This window comes from Rhipicephalus microplus, chromosome X (genome assembly GCF_043290135.1).
Source record: "Rhipicephalus microplus isolate Deutch F79 chromosome X, USDA_Rmic, whole genome shotgun sequence".
Lineage (NCBI taxonomy): Eukaryota > Metazoa > Arthropoda > Arachnida > Ixodida > Ixodidae > Rhipicephalus > Rhipicephalus microplus.
In genome coordinates, this window is record NC_134710.1 from 201,939,658 (window position 1) to 201,958,400 (window position 18,743).

The 18,743-nt window shown below is 40.1% G+C and overlaps 1 protein-coding gene across 4 annotated transcripts in view; it reads left to right on the forward strand.

The window, feature by feature from the left end:
- Positions 1 to 18,743, forward strand: part of LOC119187673 (RUN and FYVE domain-containing protein 2) — a 99,588-nt gene that overhangs the window by 15,221 nt on the left and 65,624 nt on the right. For all 4 annotated transcript variants that reach the window (XM_075878479.1, XM_075878478.1, XM_037435753.2 and 1 more), the window contains 4 exons: positions 594 to 711; positions 3,857 to 3,961; positions 8,026 to 8,149; positions 14,294 to 14,358. In XM_075878479.1, coding sequence (XP_075734594.1) covers positions 594 to 711; positions 3,857 to 3,961; positions 8,026 to 8,149; positions 14,294 to 14,358 — 412 coding nt within the window. The remainder of the gene's footprint in view (positions 1 to 593; positions 712 to 3,856; positions 3,962 to 8,025; positions 8,150 to 14,293; positions 14,359 to 18,743) is intronic.

An 18,743-nucleotide genomic window follows, 5' to 3' on the forward strand; every position in this document is an offset into this window, starting at 1 on the left:
TTATCCTTGGCAAGAACTAACTTCAGTGCACATGTTGAAGACATGAAAGTAATGATGCAAATAGCACTGATTTATAAGTGTTTATATTTTATATATATAAGTTTTATAAGTGCTTATCCACACTGCTTACTTTGCCATGAAAGACGCCTTCCCTTTGCATAGTGAGTGATTGATAGCAGTTATGCTGCCAGCTAATGCAGGTTTTTTTCTGTATGCCCACTTCCATGAATCATTAGAGAGCAAGAAAGCTATGGGGTATGTCATAAACTCGAAGTTATGGATGACTGTGGGAGACTTTCTCGATCAGTGTAGCTGAAAATTCTGGTATTTGTGGGGGTAATTTTAGGTAGTTGTTTGTTTACTTAAGATTGGAGCATAGTGGTATAGTGTGCCACTTCCACTGCTGCGTTGTGTCATCTTTCTTTCATGTGCAGGCATATACATGTGACTCTTGTTTGTATCTCTGGTTAGTGGTCGCTGGGTTTGATCAGCAGTGGAAAGGGACTTATTTTATGGCAGTTTTCAAGGCTTTTACTTTCACTTTTATTGCAAAGTGGGTGTTATGAGGATTTTGCTTGTTATCCTACTTTCAGCTAAAAAAGGCATTCTGGGACCTAAGAAAGAACTTTGGAATGTCCTTGAGGCAGTTGAAAAGTTTGTACCTGAAGCGGCTGACATTACAACGAGCGTACGAGATCTTCCAACTGTCAAGTTAGTTGACGGCATTTATTATTTTCATTTTGTGTACGCATTGGCACTAGGCATGTCAAGCAAATGTAATGGCCTGTGTTTGTTGGACTTTCTGCGTGGTTTAAGTTGCCTTCTGTAAAGGTGGGAGGTTACTAATGAAAGAGATGGTATAGTGGGGTAAGCTTTCGAATTGGGCTAGTCGGTAGTCTATCTTCAACAGCCAGTGCAGAGTAGACAAAGGACAAAAAGAGGGAACTAAGACAAACGCTGACTTCCAACTGAGCCGACATATATAGATGTGCATTTTCTTCAATAAATACTTCGTTGGAAGCCGCTACTTGTCTTTGTTCCCTCTCTTGTCCTTTGTCTACTCTGCATTGACTGTTGAAGGTATACTAAGGGACGCTAACTTTGTAAAGTGAGGGGGGTCCAATAATAGGGCCACCACTGCTAGCCATAGAGCATTATGTAGAATCCTTTTCTTTGCACTCTTTATTCTTAGAAACAGAGCTATAAGCTTCTTAAGTCTTCGAGAGCTCTAATGATACAGCTCCTCTTACTTAAAGTTAGTTCTGATTGACGAGCATTTGCTTTTCATTCTTGAAGGGCAATCAACAGGCTCCGATTTTTCTTTTACACCCCGCAAGAATGCTCGGCAAATCGAGAGTATGCCTCAGCGTTAACGTTTTCTGAATATTACAGCGCTTTAAACGATTCCCGCGCATCTTTTTTGCGTCTCACGAACCTCCTTCCACGCGCAGTGATGTCAACTCGGTTATTGGCTACTTGATGCAGCACGCAGCTCGTCGATTGGTCTAAACAAGGTCTCAACCAACAGTAGTCAAGTCAACGACAGTTCCTGTTTCCACAGTATCTCCCCACAGCTTCAACAGAGTTATTCAATCATACGAGTTGCAAAACTCTCCGTAGGCTCCATGTACTGAAATCCGGACACATCACTGGCCCAGTTTTTGCGAGTAAGCAGATTCTCGCGCCACCTTTTGATCAGCACACCCACTATTTGATGCATTATTTTTGTTCTGTGTTGCTGCTCCCAGATGACGCGGCAGTCTGCTAACTTCCGAAAAATCGGGCCAACTGCATGTCCAAATTTTAGATCGCAGTTTCGCTACAAATCGTTGTCGGCTGAAAATCGAGCAACTGGGCTGCGGAGAAGCACCGGCATCGGGTGAACAGTAAACAGCCAGGCATCTCAGCCAGCATAAGTGTGTTGCGACTGATGGAGTTTGCTGATGACGGCAATTGCTGACGTTGTGTCACATTGCTGAAGAGGGCAAAGTCACAATGATGGGCTACGCCTTCACCTCCCTTTGAGAAAGAAGGGTGGCAAGACCGCGCGATAATTTATAACCAGCTGAAACCGATGTTCTCACCCCGGTAACTTCCTTAATATAGCGTATGTTCGCAAAATTGTTGTGGCAGCATGTTCATGAAGTAAAAGTGCACATATTTCTCTTTATGACAATTTTTGGACCTTCTGGTTGTTTACTGGCCTTTTAAGGAGTATACTTGCTTGATCACGCTGCACGGGCACATGCTGGCATTAGCATTTTCATAGTGCACGCTATGAAAAAAAAAAAATGAAAACGCGTTCGTCACTGAAATGTGTGCCCGCAGAAAACAAGATATCTTCACTGCAACGCAGTAGTGACACGGGCGCAGCATGTCGCCTGCTCCTCACTGTATCAGCACGTCATGATGTGACCATACGCACATTCTTTCTATTATAATTATGAATTTAATAATGGCCAGTATGACGAAGCTCACGATGTGTTTTGGCTGGAAAAAATTATCTTTGAAACTTTCGAATTTAGTTTTTGAAGTAGCTGTTGCTAATAAGAACTCCGCCAGCAGTGCAAAGACGGAAATAGCTGGAGTATCCGGCAATCGGAGGTTCGCATATATCGCGATTCCCGCTAAGCTGTCCTTTATTAATTTTTTACAATCACAGAAAGAATGGGTAAACCATGACCCGCTGACATTGCGAGAAACATGCGATAAGCTGCCCGCGTGTCACCACTGTGTTGCATTGAAGCATGGCTCATTTTTTGCGGGCGCACGTTTTGTTTGACCACGAGACCGTTTTTTCTTCTTTCTTTTTTTTGCGCTGGAAATAGCGAGACTGGGGTGCTTCAGCTTCCACTCATTAGTATCGATACGTTGCGTTGCCTTGTGGTAATTAATGGTCGTCATTCCCGCGGATTCGCGGCGAAATTGGGATCTGGAACTGGCACATGGCACCCAAAGTTTTCGAATTAACCGGACTGGTGCCGGCCGCCGCTTCAAATTATCCACTCAAGCTTACATTGCAAAATACGGTACCGCAGAAATCCTTCGAATTAAGTGATGTTTCGAAATAACCGAGTTTGAATTAACAAGGTTTTACTGTAATTAAAAACTGGCCCAATGTTTCGAGACCCATTTGGTGTCTTCTTCGAAAGGTGACTGCCCATCTGGTCCTAAAGCTGGCGACTTTTCTTAGTGGTTGTCCCCACGGTGGTGGAGAGGGTGGTAACCAGCAAGAAAAGTCACTAGCTTTGGAGTCAACTAGACAGTCACCCCCCAGAACCCGTGAAGAAGAGGTTAAATGGGTCTCGAAACGATGCACCGTAGGACCAGTTTTCAATTTAATGTTAAAAAATATACACCAAACGTGACTGGAGAGCTTATGTATTCATATAATTTTACCCTGCCAAACAGATCTCTGTCAAATATGTTTACTTTTATGTGTTTTTCATTGCTTGTGATCGTGCTATAGTACTTTCAGCACAGTGTATTTATTACACTATTCAGATAACATAATGCATGCGTCTAGCTTCACATTACATCATGTCAATTTAGCCTATCACTTCAGTTTAACATTCGCACACATGGTTTGAAAAGAATGTGTATTGATGGTGCGTTATAGTGAGCCTTTATATTGCACCTCTTTATTTTAATCTGTGGACAGATGTTTCATTTTTCGGTAATAAAAGGGCATATTGTATGTGTGTGTATATATATATATATATATAATATATTTATATAAGGGAAAAAAGTGTATACCTAAGGGCTCGTTTTTCCGTGTTTTAACACAATATGCATATTTTATGTCAATTTCGGTTACATCACACACACTCCTGTTTCTTTGTTACGCATTGAACAGGAGTCAGTTGGGTCGAGCCCGAGCATGGTTGAGGCTTGCGTTGATGCAGAAGAAGCTGGCTGACTATTTTCGCCTGGTTGTCGACAAGAAAGATGAACTTCTTAGGTAAGTGATTGTTTATCTGCCTGTTTTTTTAAATCTTGTTAATGAATATATAGACAATCTTGAAATCCAGTATTAGCATGTGACAGAAATATTTAATTGAAAAAGGCATATTTCTTCAATTTTAGCTGTAAATTGCAGATAAGGATTTATTTTGGCATAAATAGCAATTGGCACACTGTTTGAGTCAATCGCTATGTGCAGTTTTCTTTTAATCATATAATAAGTCCTCCAACCATTAATTGACTTGTCTCTTGCAACATTCCTTGTGGCAGTGGTAAAAATATTATGTCTTCCCACTATACACTTTTTCTTGAATGGAGCAATATGCCTGCTTTTTTTGTCAGCTGGCAGTGCTGCAAACTACTGTTGTGCAAAAACAGCAAACAGTAGTTGCTTGCACATAATTGTTGACCACAATACAACTGTTCAGCATTCCATAGTGCTGCCTAAATACCAACTGCAACGTAAGTTCACTTTGGATGAATTGGTAATGGGTAAGTAATCTATACCTTTGAACCAGTCTCGGCAGGGCAGGGCTGGTTGTTGGATCACTTTCTTATTTGAAGAATTTGGACTGCACCTGCAATACTTGCAGTCGATGGTTTGAAGATTTTATTGGCTTATCTGCATGTTTTAATAAAATTGTTGCAAGTGCTTCATAAATAGACTTAATGCAAAGTCTAATATAGGTAACACTTAAAGAGGCCTCTATAGCAAGCTTTCTTTTCAAAAAGTGAAGCTAGAAAGAATTGGTTTGAGCTATGTTATCTATATCTGTGTTTGAATAGTTCTATCGGATATGAGTAGTGAAAACGGGTTTAATAGCTTTTGCAAAAAATAAAAAATAAATGAAAAGTTCTAAGCTTAAATGAAATGCTAACAGCCAAATAGGGCGATGTCGGTATTTCGAAATCCTGTTCTCATATCTGCTGAAAGGGAAAATGAAAAAAACCTTGAAATCCTACTATGGTAAGGTCATAGACACATTGTGTATCACAGAGGAAATCTCGAAGGTGCTCAGTGATGCAACAAAAAGTTGTAAAGAGGTTTGATTGAAAATTGATAATTAGAGCAAATGGCATGCAGCTTTATAATTGCGCCCCGCCGCGGTGATCTAGTGGCTAAGGTACTCGTCTGCTGACCTGCAGGTCGCGTGTTCGAATCCAAGCTGTGGCGGCTGCATTTCTGATGGAGGCGGAAATGTTGTAGGCCTGTGTGCTCAGATTTGGGTGCACGTTAAAGATCCCCAGGTGGTTGAAATTTCCGGAGCCCTCCACTAAGGCGTCTTTCATAATCATAAGGTAGTTTTGGGATGTTAAACCCCACATATCAATCAATCAAGCTTTTTAATTGCCATTTTAACAGGAATACTTTGCTGACATTTTCTGATATAGAAGCATAATTGCTTGTGGCTATTATTAATTATGTTATTTGGTGACCACTAACTAAATAAATACTTCAGCGGAAAATGCGATTAGACTGCAGAGACAACTTTTGAGATATCGGAATTCACTGCAAGTTTACAGAACTCAATTAGTATGTGCTAAGTGTTAGGAATGCCGTTAAAGTAATAGCATGCAGCATGCCACTCCCTGTCTTAGCAGGTAGTACTGTGTTAGAAATCAGCTATACCAGGTGGCCCCCCATGGCTTTTAGTACATGCAACACGCTTTACCTTGGGCATTTTTGTCCTGTAGCCACTGTTATAGTACCTATATAATTTATCCAGGGTGTGCAATGGCTTAAGTATACCACCTTTTGCGGGGGCTATTTCAGTGACCCTATTGAGAAAGCAAAGTATTTGCTAAGCAGAACTGCAGCATCCTCGCAAAGCTGTGTACTTATGTTTCCCGAGTTCTCCGTCCACCTTGAATGCATTCACTACTAGATGCATAAGAACACTAGTAAACAGTAATTCGATGTTGAGTGACATAATATTATCATCATTATCAACCATAAGTAGTGCATAGGAATGTAGTACTTCTATATCTGGTGAAGTGTAATGCTAATCCGATTATTAATTTCATTAGTTATAACCACTTGTCATGAAGTAGACACCAGGGGTGTTTATTGCAGCACATTATAATGAAGCCTTCAGTTTAATGCAGCTGTGTTATGTAGCCTTGCTGGCTAGTGTTGCCAAAGATGGAGGTAAAGATGTGATTGTATGGCCAATTTTTATTTTTTTTTGTTTTAAGCCACCATAAATACAAATGATGCTCTACTTTGGGCAGATAGATTGACCTTCAAATGATCAAGACTCCCCCACAAATGAATAGTGATTGCGCCGTACCTCTCTCCAAGATGGGTGGCTACTGTATTGTGATCTAATTTTAAATTCACCTTTGTTGAACAGATTTATGCCTCCATAAAGGTACGGAAGGCATTGAAGACAGCTTATGCCATGTTTAGCATGTGTAAAACTGTTTATTGATTTGATTGATATGCGGGATTTAGCGTCCCAAAACCATCATATGATTATGGGAGAGGCCGTAATGGAAGGCTTCGGAAATTTCGACCACCTGGGGTTCCTTTAACGTGCACCCAAATCTGATCACACGGGCCTACAGCATTTTCGCAAATGCAGCCACCGCAGCCGAGATTCAATGCCATTACCTGCGGGTCAGCACCCGAGTACCTTAGCCACTAGACCTCCGCAGTGGGGCGCGAGTGTAAAACTGTTGATTACTGTCTATTTGAACAAACGGATACCTCAGTTCTCATTCTTATGCATTTTTTAAGATCAATATACATTCATATATAGATATATTGATATTTTCTATAAAAATGCAGCAAATCAAGAGTAATTAAACATTTTGGCACTGTCGTTAAATATTCTGTGGCATTGTTTAATCACACATGCTTTGTTATCCAGTTGTGGCAGACACTACTTTTATACGAGCATTGGTTGAGTGGTCATGGTCATTGCATGTTTTAGATTTCTTCATTTTAATAATGAGCTAATATGCAAATTTTATACGAGGATTAAAATGGTAACGGAGTGACTTGTGCACTGTGAACTTCATCGAATGGCTATGTTTGAAATTGAACTCTATGCTCCTTTAATTCTCTTCTGGTCTTCTCGTGTCATTTTCCACATGATGTAAAAGGGGGAGGCTAGAGTGAAGGGCTTGGTTTTTCACCCTTGATGCCAAAATAACTATTGTACATATCATAAAAAGAGTTGTTGAGTCCCTGCCAAAAAGCAGCTTAATATCCTTCCCACTTCACCTTCCATCAACATCGAATTGACTTGCATTCAAAGAGGCTTAAAAAAAATTCTAAAGTGGAAGCTTTCACTGTGTCTTGGCAACAGATGTGAAGCTAGCATTTGCCTGAAGTCTATCTTAAAACATGGCTTTCTCGCCTGATACCAAATCCGAGTTGAAGTGCTTTCGTTGTGTTGAAGTGAATGCTAGCCTAAACATAGAATAAGAGATCACTGCTCTTGACAAAAGTAATAAATATGGCTTTTAATACAGGTTGCCTGCTATATGCTAATATTTTCTTAGACTTGGAGGCTTTTTAAGGTAACCATTAACACTAGGACACATTTTGAGCAGTATGTATCAGAAGAAATTACCGTGATTGAATTGGTACAGTGAGTGAGCGGGGCGATGTTGTCCTTGTGCTCTTTGTTAACATTTTATTGTGCCTGGAGTAAGATGGCGGCAGTCTGGCTTCACTTACCAAACATAATTTCCACTCCAGAACTTTTTATTTAAACCTCTTTGCTTGCAGTACTCTTGTTTTGTTTTTCATTGTTCTTCATTGTTTTTCTGCATGATGCATGAATGTTGAGTTTTTCTTCAAGAAAACATCGTAGACACATGCTGAAAGGGTAGGTGTATATATTACACACACATGCATGTGCACGCACACATACACAATACTCCATCCTGCACTGTAGGAGAGGTGATATTATGCGGTGTGTATAACTGCTTCTCCAACATAGTTACTATGACACCCCCTAGTGTTGTTTGCTATTTCCCACTTAAGTTATTTATATTTTGTGTTGTGCACTTTTTCTGGATTGTCAGCTGAAGGAAGAAAATATTTTTCAGAGATTTCTACGAGGATGATGCCTTGATTCTGTCTGAAGAGGCTGTTGTGATTGGCGGCCTTCTTGTTGGCCTAAATGTCATTGATTGCAACCTTTGTGTGAAAGAAGAAGACCTCGATTCGCAGGTCTGTTGATGCCATTTTTTTATTAATCATCTCTGTGGCGACTTAAGCTTTCATTGTCATCTACATTCAGCATTTATTATCAGCATGAGCAAAGTGCAGGGGTGACTGAGGAACAAAAGTTAACTGTGAGAAAAGTACAGTTAAACCTGCTTATAACAAACCTTCATATAACGAATTCCTTTTATATAACGAAGTTTTTATATTCTCAGCTGTTGCTTCCTAGAAGCACATGTATTTTGATCTCTATGTAACAAAGTAACAGTGCGAGACAACCTTGATATAACGAATTTTTCCCACGAACAATCTTAGAATTTTTTTCCGCATTTTGGTGCGAGCATGCATCTTGTGCGGCTGCCCCGCTGAAGACAAAGCGCGAGGCGGCGGCAGCACGCACGGCACACCAGGCGAGAGCAAGCGCTCGTTCCTGTGTGCGTGTAAGTGCGAGGCGGGCCTGCAACCCACGAGCCGGCGTTGAAGCCTTTCTCGCCATCGCGGGTGCATGCGCGGGTGTGCCATCCCTCCAAACCAAAATAAAAAAATAATACTTTTGCGTTTTGGCATTGCCACGCCTTTAGTTAGCGTCACATATGTGAGATCGTGCTGCATGTAGAGGGCGCTTTACCTAATAGTTTTCCGCGGTATTCGTGTATGTGTTCGTGTCGTTCGCTCTTCGTTTTCGACGCCGTGCGCGCGTGCATCGCTTCACTGCGCGCACATGATGTGGCCCCTGACTACCCTCAGCTTTGCTTTTTTGTGTGTGTGATATAACTATATGGAAAGTCCAAGGAGGATTAAAAAATGTTTTTTAATCCTCCTTGGGACAGTCTTGGTTGGTTTTTTGCCACCGCCGCTGTCATTCACAGTATATGTATACGTATTTATGTATATGAAAACTCAAGAAAAAAAAAAGCGCGCTTATCTCCTACGCGTACTTTTCCGCATAGAGCTTCCTAAATTACACTAGAGGGAACTCTGGCGCTAGTGTCTATGGGAGCTGCAACGCACGGCGCTTCAGCGAGCATGGGAATGATGGGTAGTACACACATTTGTCGAATCTTCGTACTTATGACCTGCTTTTGGCTCCATGTGTGTTTGTGTGGCTTGGAGCTGTTTTTTTACGAAACAAAATCAGCAAATGTTCAGCGGTTGCGCTTCAGCACCTTATTCTTTTAGACTTACCTTTCGGAATCGGGTCACGAAGTTCAAAAGGGTTGACTCTTTCTTTCAAAACAAAACCGAAACACAGCATTAAAAAGCCGTAAGTACGATTCGCCACCTGCAGGTACGAAGACTAGGCAAATGTGTGTACTACCCATCATTCCCATGGTCGCTGAACGGTTCCAGCAACAGAGTCCCCTCTAATTAGTTTTAGGAAACTCTATGCTTTTCCCCACCAATGGGGGGGGGGTTAGATGCTTGTGTGCACGCTCTTCCTTCGGTGGGGAAAATCGCGCCTTCAACTTGGACTGTAACGATTGCGTTTAGTTGCCGGGTGCACCAAGACTACTTCGCTCGCTGGACAGGCACCGTTTGCGAGCACAGCGAACTAACATTAAGTTATTTGCAGATGATTGCATTCTCTATCAGGAAATACGTAGTGCAGACGACCAGGTTCTTTTAAACGCAGCGTTAACAAAAATATCTTCTTGGTGTGCAGTGTGGCAAATGAAGATTAATGAAAATAAAACGGTAGCTATGACCGTTACGCGCAAGCTGCTTCCTTTGAAACACTCATATTCCATCAATGGTCAAAAACTATCGTTTGTTAAAACTTATAAATATTTGGGGGTTGTATTAAGTGCAGATTTTAGGTGGAATGAGCACGTTGCCTACATTGAAAAGGAAGCTTTACAGAAACTAGCATTTCTAAGACGTTCTTTGTGCTAATCTACCCCCAAATTAAAATTAATTGCATATAAAACTTTTATCCGTCCGATCCTCGAGTATTCATCTGTGGTTTGAGACCCTCATAGTGAAGTAAATATTAAAACATTTGAAGTGATTCAAAGAAAAGCAATCCGATTTGTATATAATCGCTACAGCGCTCTGACGTCACCCAGTGAACTGTTAAAAAAAGCTGACTTGGATACCTTGCAGGCAAGACGGCAACACGATCGATTGAAGTACATATTTCTACTTTACCATGACAAGTTACGCATAGACAAGCACGCGTACATAAAAACGGTTCACCGAGGATCAACTCGTTCTGAGCATTAAAAAAAACTGAAGGAATATTCCTGTCAAACAAAAGCCTTTAAAAACACTTTTTTTCCGCGCACTGTCACTAATTGGAATGCTCTTTCTGCCGATCTGGTGAACTGCGAAACCGTTCAGTCGTTCATGGAGAAACTTAAACACCAGCAACCCACTTGACTTTGATCTTTCTTTGCGCTTCGCCCTCTATTTTTCCACTGCGTATCATGAACAGGCTTTTATTTATGTTCCACTTTTTATCACTTTTTTCATATCAATGCATTGTATTTTTGAAATGTTGTGATTTTTGAACTGTTATATGATATTTGTTTCTTAGTTCTGTATAAGCAGACGTTTGTCATCATATTTTCTTTTTGTATGTGTACGCCTAAACCATTACAATTGTGTAAGTACTGGCATTTTACTTTGATGTACTAGTTCTTCATGGTGTAAACTTTACGGGACGTGTTTCCTTTCCTGTTGTATCTTCATATTTGTTTCCTTTTTTTGTATCACCCACCCCTGCCTAAGGCCTCATGTGTGAGGCTGGCAGTACTTCTGAAAAAAAAAAAAAAAAAAACTGGGCAAAGGTGGTTAGTTCGCTCTTGTTCTGTGTATGTGTTGCTTTCATCTGTTATTTGTGCGTGAGCATCGCGCTGCACGTTTTGGTCTGCTTGCCATTCTCAGCGTTATATTCCAAGTTGTTGCTATCGCATTTATTGCTTCGCCCTTGCGGCGAAACTCTGACTTTTCTTTATTTCGGACAACCGTGTCGTCACCACCAAGGGGATGTCGGATTAGGCGCCGAAGGAAACTCTCAGAGACCACGGTGACGACGGATCTTCGCAGGTTGACTCGTCACGCGCTGCCGTCTTGTGCCGCGAGTTCGCAAGCTGCTAGATTTCGCGATTAGCCAATTAGTTCTGCCATTACAACGGCGCGTTGAATGCAGTGCAATGAATGCGATAGCAAAAAAATGTAATGTTATAAGAAGTAAGGCTGGCAGCCAACTCTTATGGACGGATGTGGCGAAACTCCTTCAAAACCCAGGTGTGAGCAAATCGACCGCTCCAGGGAGAAGTACTCTTTTCACACAGTCCCTTCCCGTCGAAACCGCAATGATACTCTCCAAGATAGCAAGCACACCAGCGATCCAAGCGAAAATCCAAGTCCATTCTTAGGGAGTTTTAGAATAGCGCACCACGAACCCTTGCGGTGCGGTCGCTGCCACTGTGCATACGTCATAACGCGAGTCTCGGTTCGTGTTCGCGGCCCGTCTGCAGAAAATCCAAAATAGTGGCCGCGTGTGCGGCCCACAAACGCTGGTTTCGAGGCTATGTCGCTGCGATTGTGCGTTGTGGTTGTCAAAAGGGCAAACGCTATTCTAAAGCTCATATGGCGCCCGCTATGCCGGCGACGCCCACAGTGCCTGCAAACGTTATTATAAAACTCCCTATTGCTACTCGAGCGATTCCCCCCCCCCCCCCTCCCAGCACTGTTTCATGCTTGGGTGGTTTACTTTCTGTGTTAGCATTCGACGGCAGTTCTAACACACGAGAGATGTTATCTTATGCACTTTCCAGATGATAGGGTTGGGACGACTCATGTGATCTCTGCTTCAGCCGCGCTCGTGCACTTTTACCCGCTCGTGAAAGTTACGATGCGCGGGGGCATGTTATCGATTTGTACTTATTACGTAACATGGCGGCAACGGCAAAAACCCTCTGAGTGTGTCTATATACTTGCTATCGCAATAATAACGCAGTTTTTTTTACTCTAAAATAAGTGTTATGGGTTAGCTCAGCCTTCAGTCCTGCATTGGTTTATATTTGTGTGTTTATTTTCTGAATTTTCGTACCGAACCTGCATATAACGAAATTCTCTTTAGTATAACGAATTTTCTTGGGACTTTATCAATTTCATTATATCCAGGTTCAACTAGAGAACTATGAGTAACTGTTTGTTCATTTGATTTTTTTACTTACTTTTGCTGTTCGTGGTGCTTTTTCTTGATTTTTAAATAATCAATGATTAGCCATGTTAACATTTTGTTTTATAAGCTGTTTACTGCTGCAAAATGCAGTGTTTGTGGCTGCATGCCACCTCTTTCGTTATTTCATTTACTGTAGACTGTGTTGGCCCAGAATATTCTGTTTTTAATAAATGCAGGACCATCTCATCTTGACCTCAAAAGTTTTTGACAAGTTTTTTATGCACATAGGTGCGGCAGATATAGCTTTTAAATGAGGTCATTGTTTACTTTTTCTCACTGGTTGCAGTCTCAAAAGCCATAAGATTTATACTGGAGATTGGAGAGGTTCTGTAAATATTCATTTTTCTAATGGGCATATAGTTTATAGCCATTAATGGCTGCAGAATGCGATGGGCAGGTTTGAAACATTTAAAACAAGCTGTTGTTTTTCCCCATGTGTGGTGGTTTTATTTATGGGCAGTAAATTATGGAGGAAATAAAAGGAGTTTTTTTCTGTAATTTGTAAAAAAATGTATTAAAAAGCCATGGATGGCTACTGTAGGGCTTTAGTTAAGATTAATGTTCAAGCAAAAAAAAGAGCAAGAAGAAAAAAAGGACTTCTTTCTTGACCAGAAAGTTACCGGAGAAGTGTTGCGTGAATGGGGTCATTTGAACTTTTTAGTGTCTTAGAAAGCTTACTTGTCCTGTGTATGCAAAACCTGTTAGCTGTACCAACTTATTGTATTATATATCACGTCCTCAGGGTGGCAATTATCGATGTTTTCATGCTTCAGTTAAGTAGCCTTTGAAAATCTGCAGAGTAGTGCATGGCCATCAGACGGGCTGTAGCTGACAAAATAAAAATCATATAATATGTCATATGCAAGCTTGCAAATGTGATTTCCTGTTGAAGAGTGCAAAAAGACTTCTGTTTTCATTCTATTTTTTTGCTTACTTATAACTTCATATCTATAAGTTTGATAAAGGGCTGTTTATTTCTTTTTAACTTATTTTTGTGAAAAGGTTCTGCTTGAAAAACACACTTATTTACGGTTAATAAACAACTCATTGTCCTGACCCTAAAAGGAATCTTGTTTAGTCTATATACAGTAGACTCTCAGTAAATGGAAACCTCTTAAGTGGAACTGCTGCTCAAAGGGAATTGCCTCTGATCTTTGTTTCATATTTCGATTCTGCACCACTGTTCAACTCTCAGTGAACGGAACTCTTCTTTAAACTGAACACGTATTCCCAATTTGTTCAGTTTAATGAGAGCCTACAGTATTAGCTTCATTTCAGATCACACACAATTGTAGGGCCTGTGCTGCAGCTGACAGCCGGAAGTTTGTATCATAATAGTTTCTGGATGCAGCATTTCTTCTTTGTCAGAAAATAAGTGTGACACTGAAGTAGAAAAAAATCTTAGTTTATGTTTTTTTTTAATTAAGCCTTGTGATCATACAAGGCAAAGAAACAAATAGGAGTTGCTGTCTACAAAGATTCTGTCTCAATCAGCAGCAAAATAGTAGTTCTGCCTTGCCTTGTGAGAAGCAGTGTAGGTTTCCACATGAGCACTAAGTTTGATCAGTTGTCATGAGGAAAGCTGTTAACTATACCACTGAGGATGTTTTATAGGTATCTCCAAGTGTAATTAAAGCTACGCTGTGTTAGACCTATGTGGCCTAATCATACATATCAGCACACGTGTGCTGGATGATCACCGTGGTCAGGTATCCATGATTGTGATAGCCACAACCATTATGGTTTGTATTGTAGTATCATGTGGCAAGGGAATCAATAGACACTTATTTTTAAGTTTATTTTAAATATTGGTAGGTGTGAAATGTACTTATGAGATGTAGTTTTGTATTTTCAGGTGTTCTGGCCTTCATGATGTCAGTCACTTACTAAGCTTATGTGTGTGTCTTCATGCAAAGCTAGTGCATTTTGCTATACTTTTTTTTCTTTCTCAACTCCAGCAAGGTGTTATTGACTTTGGCCTTTACCTTCGAGAAAATTCTCACAATGATGTATCTACAGAAGGGTGAGTTCATGTTTTGTATCTTTATTCATTCTAACATTTATGAAAAGTCTTTTTCCTTTTAATGATGACTCTGCTTGTTGAACTCATTTGTCCAAGAGTATTCTTATTATGCTTTTTTGGTATACATTTCATTGCTGTCTTGTTTGAGCAAGTGGAGCTTGCTTGTACCTATTCTAGGAGAATGTTTTAAATTATCAGTTCAATCAGTGAAAGCTGCAAAGTATGGGCAGTGAAAAGAACAGTATGTAAACAAAAGTTGTGTCAGTTGCCTGTTTTTTAGTATTGTGCATCCAAGCATAATTAGGCAGTGGTTCTTTTTTCTCGTCCCTCACAGACCACATTGTAGCTAATCTAAGAGATCAAATGCAGTCTTAATGACAGAGAAACAGAAAATATGATAAAGGGAATATGTTGGTGGTATTATGTGCAGTATGTTTATTACAAGTCAGTGGGTACTATAGGGATATGCTGGGTGTTTCAAAAAATAAGCAAGTTAATTGAAAAATGGTGGCTCTGCTGGTATGTGAAGGCATGTTCAAAGAGGAGGTCAAACAGGCTGAATAGTGCTTTCTTATACACGTGTCATGTCTTTGAAGAGGCACCTAACAGAAGGCACTTCATCAGCTTAGGAGGTTTTGCACGAAAAGTGGCGCGTAGATCGTTCGGGGGCGATCATATCTACAAAATGTGGTGGGCATACGCAGCACGAATGCTGTTGAAATTTAAAACAGAAATTTGTAAGACTATATATATATATATATATATATATATATATATATATATATATATATATATATATATATATATATATATATATATATATAATATGACATCTAACAGACAATAATGCCAAAGAAAGTATAGGGGAAGTTATTACGCCGAATTGTATAGCAAGTGGCAAATGTGAAGAAACAAAAGTGGGTGAAAAGCTAACTTGCCGTGGGCAGGAACCGAGCCTGCGACCTTTGAATAACGCTCAGTGGTAGAGCATCGAATGGGTTATTCGAAGATCGCAGGTTCGGGTCCTGCCCACTGCAAGTTATCTTTTCACCCACTTTTTTTTTTCTTCACATTTACTATACAATTCAGTCTAATAAGTTCCCCTATACTTTCTTTGACATTATTGTCTGTTAGATCTCATTAATGTTGGGTCAAAACATAAACGAGCCCTTGAGTACACACTTGCTTTCCTTATATATATATATATATATATATATATATATATATATATATATATATATATATATATATATATATATATATATAGTATGCTGTTGTCACGGCTTCATTGTATGGGACTATGCTTGGCGGTAATGCACGGTATAGTCGAAACATATTATTAAACTTATATGAATCATTATTGTGATTGAACATTAAAAAACACCTTCAAGCACACATCTTTTATACTAGTCAGGGGCTTCAAAGTATGCATAATGGACCTTAAGACTTATCTTTGTCGTCAACTCTTTATGTCACTTTATGTCTATCAATTTACATTATATGGTGCAACACTCTGGTAACATACATCAAAACAATTATGAGATGCAAAAAAAAGGTTTAACCTACATAAATTATATTTGTGGAAGAACATTATAAAACTCCTACTACCACAAAGCTACGGGTCGGTGTATGGATCTCAGGAACTAGCTTTTTTGTCTACTCCTTATGTCACTTTATGCCACTTCACGTCACTTTATGTCTACTAGACTATCAATTTACATCATACGGGGCAACGCTTGGGTAATGTACAGTATAGCCGAAACTTACGTGAGGCACCAAAAATGATTCACACTAATATGAATCATAGTTGTGACAAAACAATATGAAATACCAATGAGCACAAGCCCATTTTACTACATTCGAACCCTGCTACAACGAACGCTGCTTCAACGAAATTTCCGCTGCAAGGAAAAATTCACGGTTACCCGTCAGCAGTGCATAGGAGTCAATGCATAAATGACTCTGAATCGCGTCGTGACGCTGCTGGGAAAGAATAGGAAGCAGCGGACACTTTTATAAATTTTAAAAACAAACGTTCCTTTGTTTAGCTAGCTCAGATCAGCTATATATTTTTCGATTTCACTACAAGGAAATTCTCGCTTCAACGAAATATTTTCCGCGCCCTGTGAGTTTCGTTGTAGGAGGGTTCGACTGTAGTCGCAGATATCATCGTAGACATTATGGAGCTTAGTACCTAGCTTTCCCTACTCGTCACGATCCACTTCATGGAGATACATGAATATTTTTAGCACGAAAGTGTTTTATGTCGGGTTCTACCATGGCTCTGCTGACGTATTTCTGTCACGGATACGACGTTGTAAAATATATGTGAATAGATTGGAAAGAAAAAAAATAAGAAGTAAAGGTTCTCTGGCCAGTGTTGAACCAGCAACCCCTCAATCTGCAGTGTGTGGCGCTCATTACAACGCCACAATGCGCACGCAGTCAACAGCTTTAATGGCAAGCCATTTAAATGCAGCATGTACCATTTGGCAATTCTCGGAGCTCCACAGACTGAGTGCGTTTTCATAAGTAGCAAGATGGTGCAACGAGCGCGCGTTTGGCCTGCTCTAAAGGTCGTCACCTCTCGCTACTCTCGCGTTTTGGAGAGTGCCGCCTCCACGGAGCGTGGTCTGTCCTGTCCTGTGCATGCTTATTAGACTCATGATTCAATAGAGCACGAAGGTCACTTCACTCGCGGCTGCATTTACGAAAGAAGCATGCTGCTCACGCATGAAGAAGTACTAACAGATGTAGCAGTTTGCACTTGTCCTGTGTATGCTTTTGGGTATGTTTCATATGCCTTTCTTTTTGTTTTTACAGCTTGCTTTAAGGGTCTGTTACAGTTGTGAGTCCGTGTCTGTCCAGTGTATGCTCATTATGTGCGTGCTTCCTGCTTTATGTGCATGCTGCAAGTTTCGAGCTGCTGCTGCTTGCCATTCTTTGCATCACTTTGCAATTTATTGCTGTAGCACTAATTCCTTCAGCCACGTGACAAAACAATGCACAATAAATGGTCAACTATCTCTGTGAAAACACGTTTCATTTCTCTGTTGTACCGATTACAGAAAGAGGGATCAGCCACATTTTTTTCTAGATAGTGACTAACAACTTCCAATGTGTAACTAAAATTCTGAATGGGGTGTAGTTAGGAACCTTTTTTTTTTCTGAGAGGCAGTTAATAGCGCTCCTATATCTTGTTTTATACTGCATTACTATTTTTGTTGTACATTAAAACCTCTTTAGTGTATATCATACATATCTCATCACAAATAAAGTATCAAATTAGAACTCGGTTGTGTTAAGAAATCTAAACACCGTGGAAATGTTCACTACTGAGCTTAGATACGTTTTGTAACAGCAATATGCAAGTGCATGGCTGACGGTATATGACTGCAGTTTATCGACAACCACTAGCACTCTGTGTAGGGTACATGTGTAAGCTGCAAAAAACAGCATTCATAGTCAACTCATGTGCATCACGGTAAAGTCATGCATCGGTGTTGGCAAACAGAGTGACACAGTCCTGAAAAGATATAGCTAGCTGATGCAGCTAACAGCTCAGACAGCTTACGAGTGCATACATCATAGGATCAAGCCATCATGTGCTTCGTAGTGAAGAGCTTCGTAGTATTTCAAATGCTGCAATTTTTCAACCCAGAATTTGATTTTGAGTGTATTCTCTAATTTTGCCACTACAGTTTTGCTGACTAAAATATGAACAAGTTAACCTCTATTCTGTGTTTTCATTCTGAATTCACTGAAAGGCTGTGCATGACATGTGCAGCATGTGTTCTACTGTTTATTTATCTGAAATGCACCAAATTAAATTCTATTGAATGAGTATATCGTACCATTAATTTGTGTATGAGTTAAAGGGACTGTGCTGAATTAACAAGATTTTATTGTGTGTACTAGGTACACCATGTTAGATGCACGAACCAAGGACAGTAGGGCTTTCTGAATTTTGGTGGCATTCAGCAACTGCTAAAAGATGTGATAACTTCAAACAACATGCATGCTCCTTTATGTAAGCTAGAGTTCCAGCGAGCAAAATAGTACATGGTACTGCAGTACACACACAAAAGATGTTGTAGCATATGTTCATTAAGATAACTTTATAAAAGCCCTTAATATGGCATTGAGAAATGGGTTAGCAGAAAAACTCATTAGTTTGCCCAAGCATGCAGCACCTCTGATTAGTATTTTTATGCTGTAGTCATTCATTGTGACAAACAATCGTGAAAAAAAAATCTACTCATGGAAGTAGTGAACACTGGATGAGCACTGATTACCAACGTAATTGCAGTATGCAGCTATACCAACTAGCTTAGCCTTTGCCTTACTGATGTTCATAGATGCCATGTAAGGTCATTTAGAGAGAG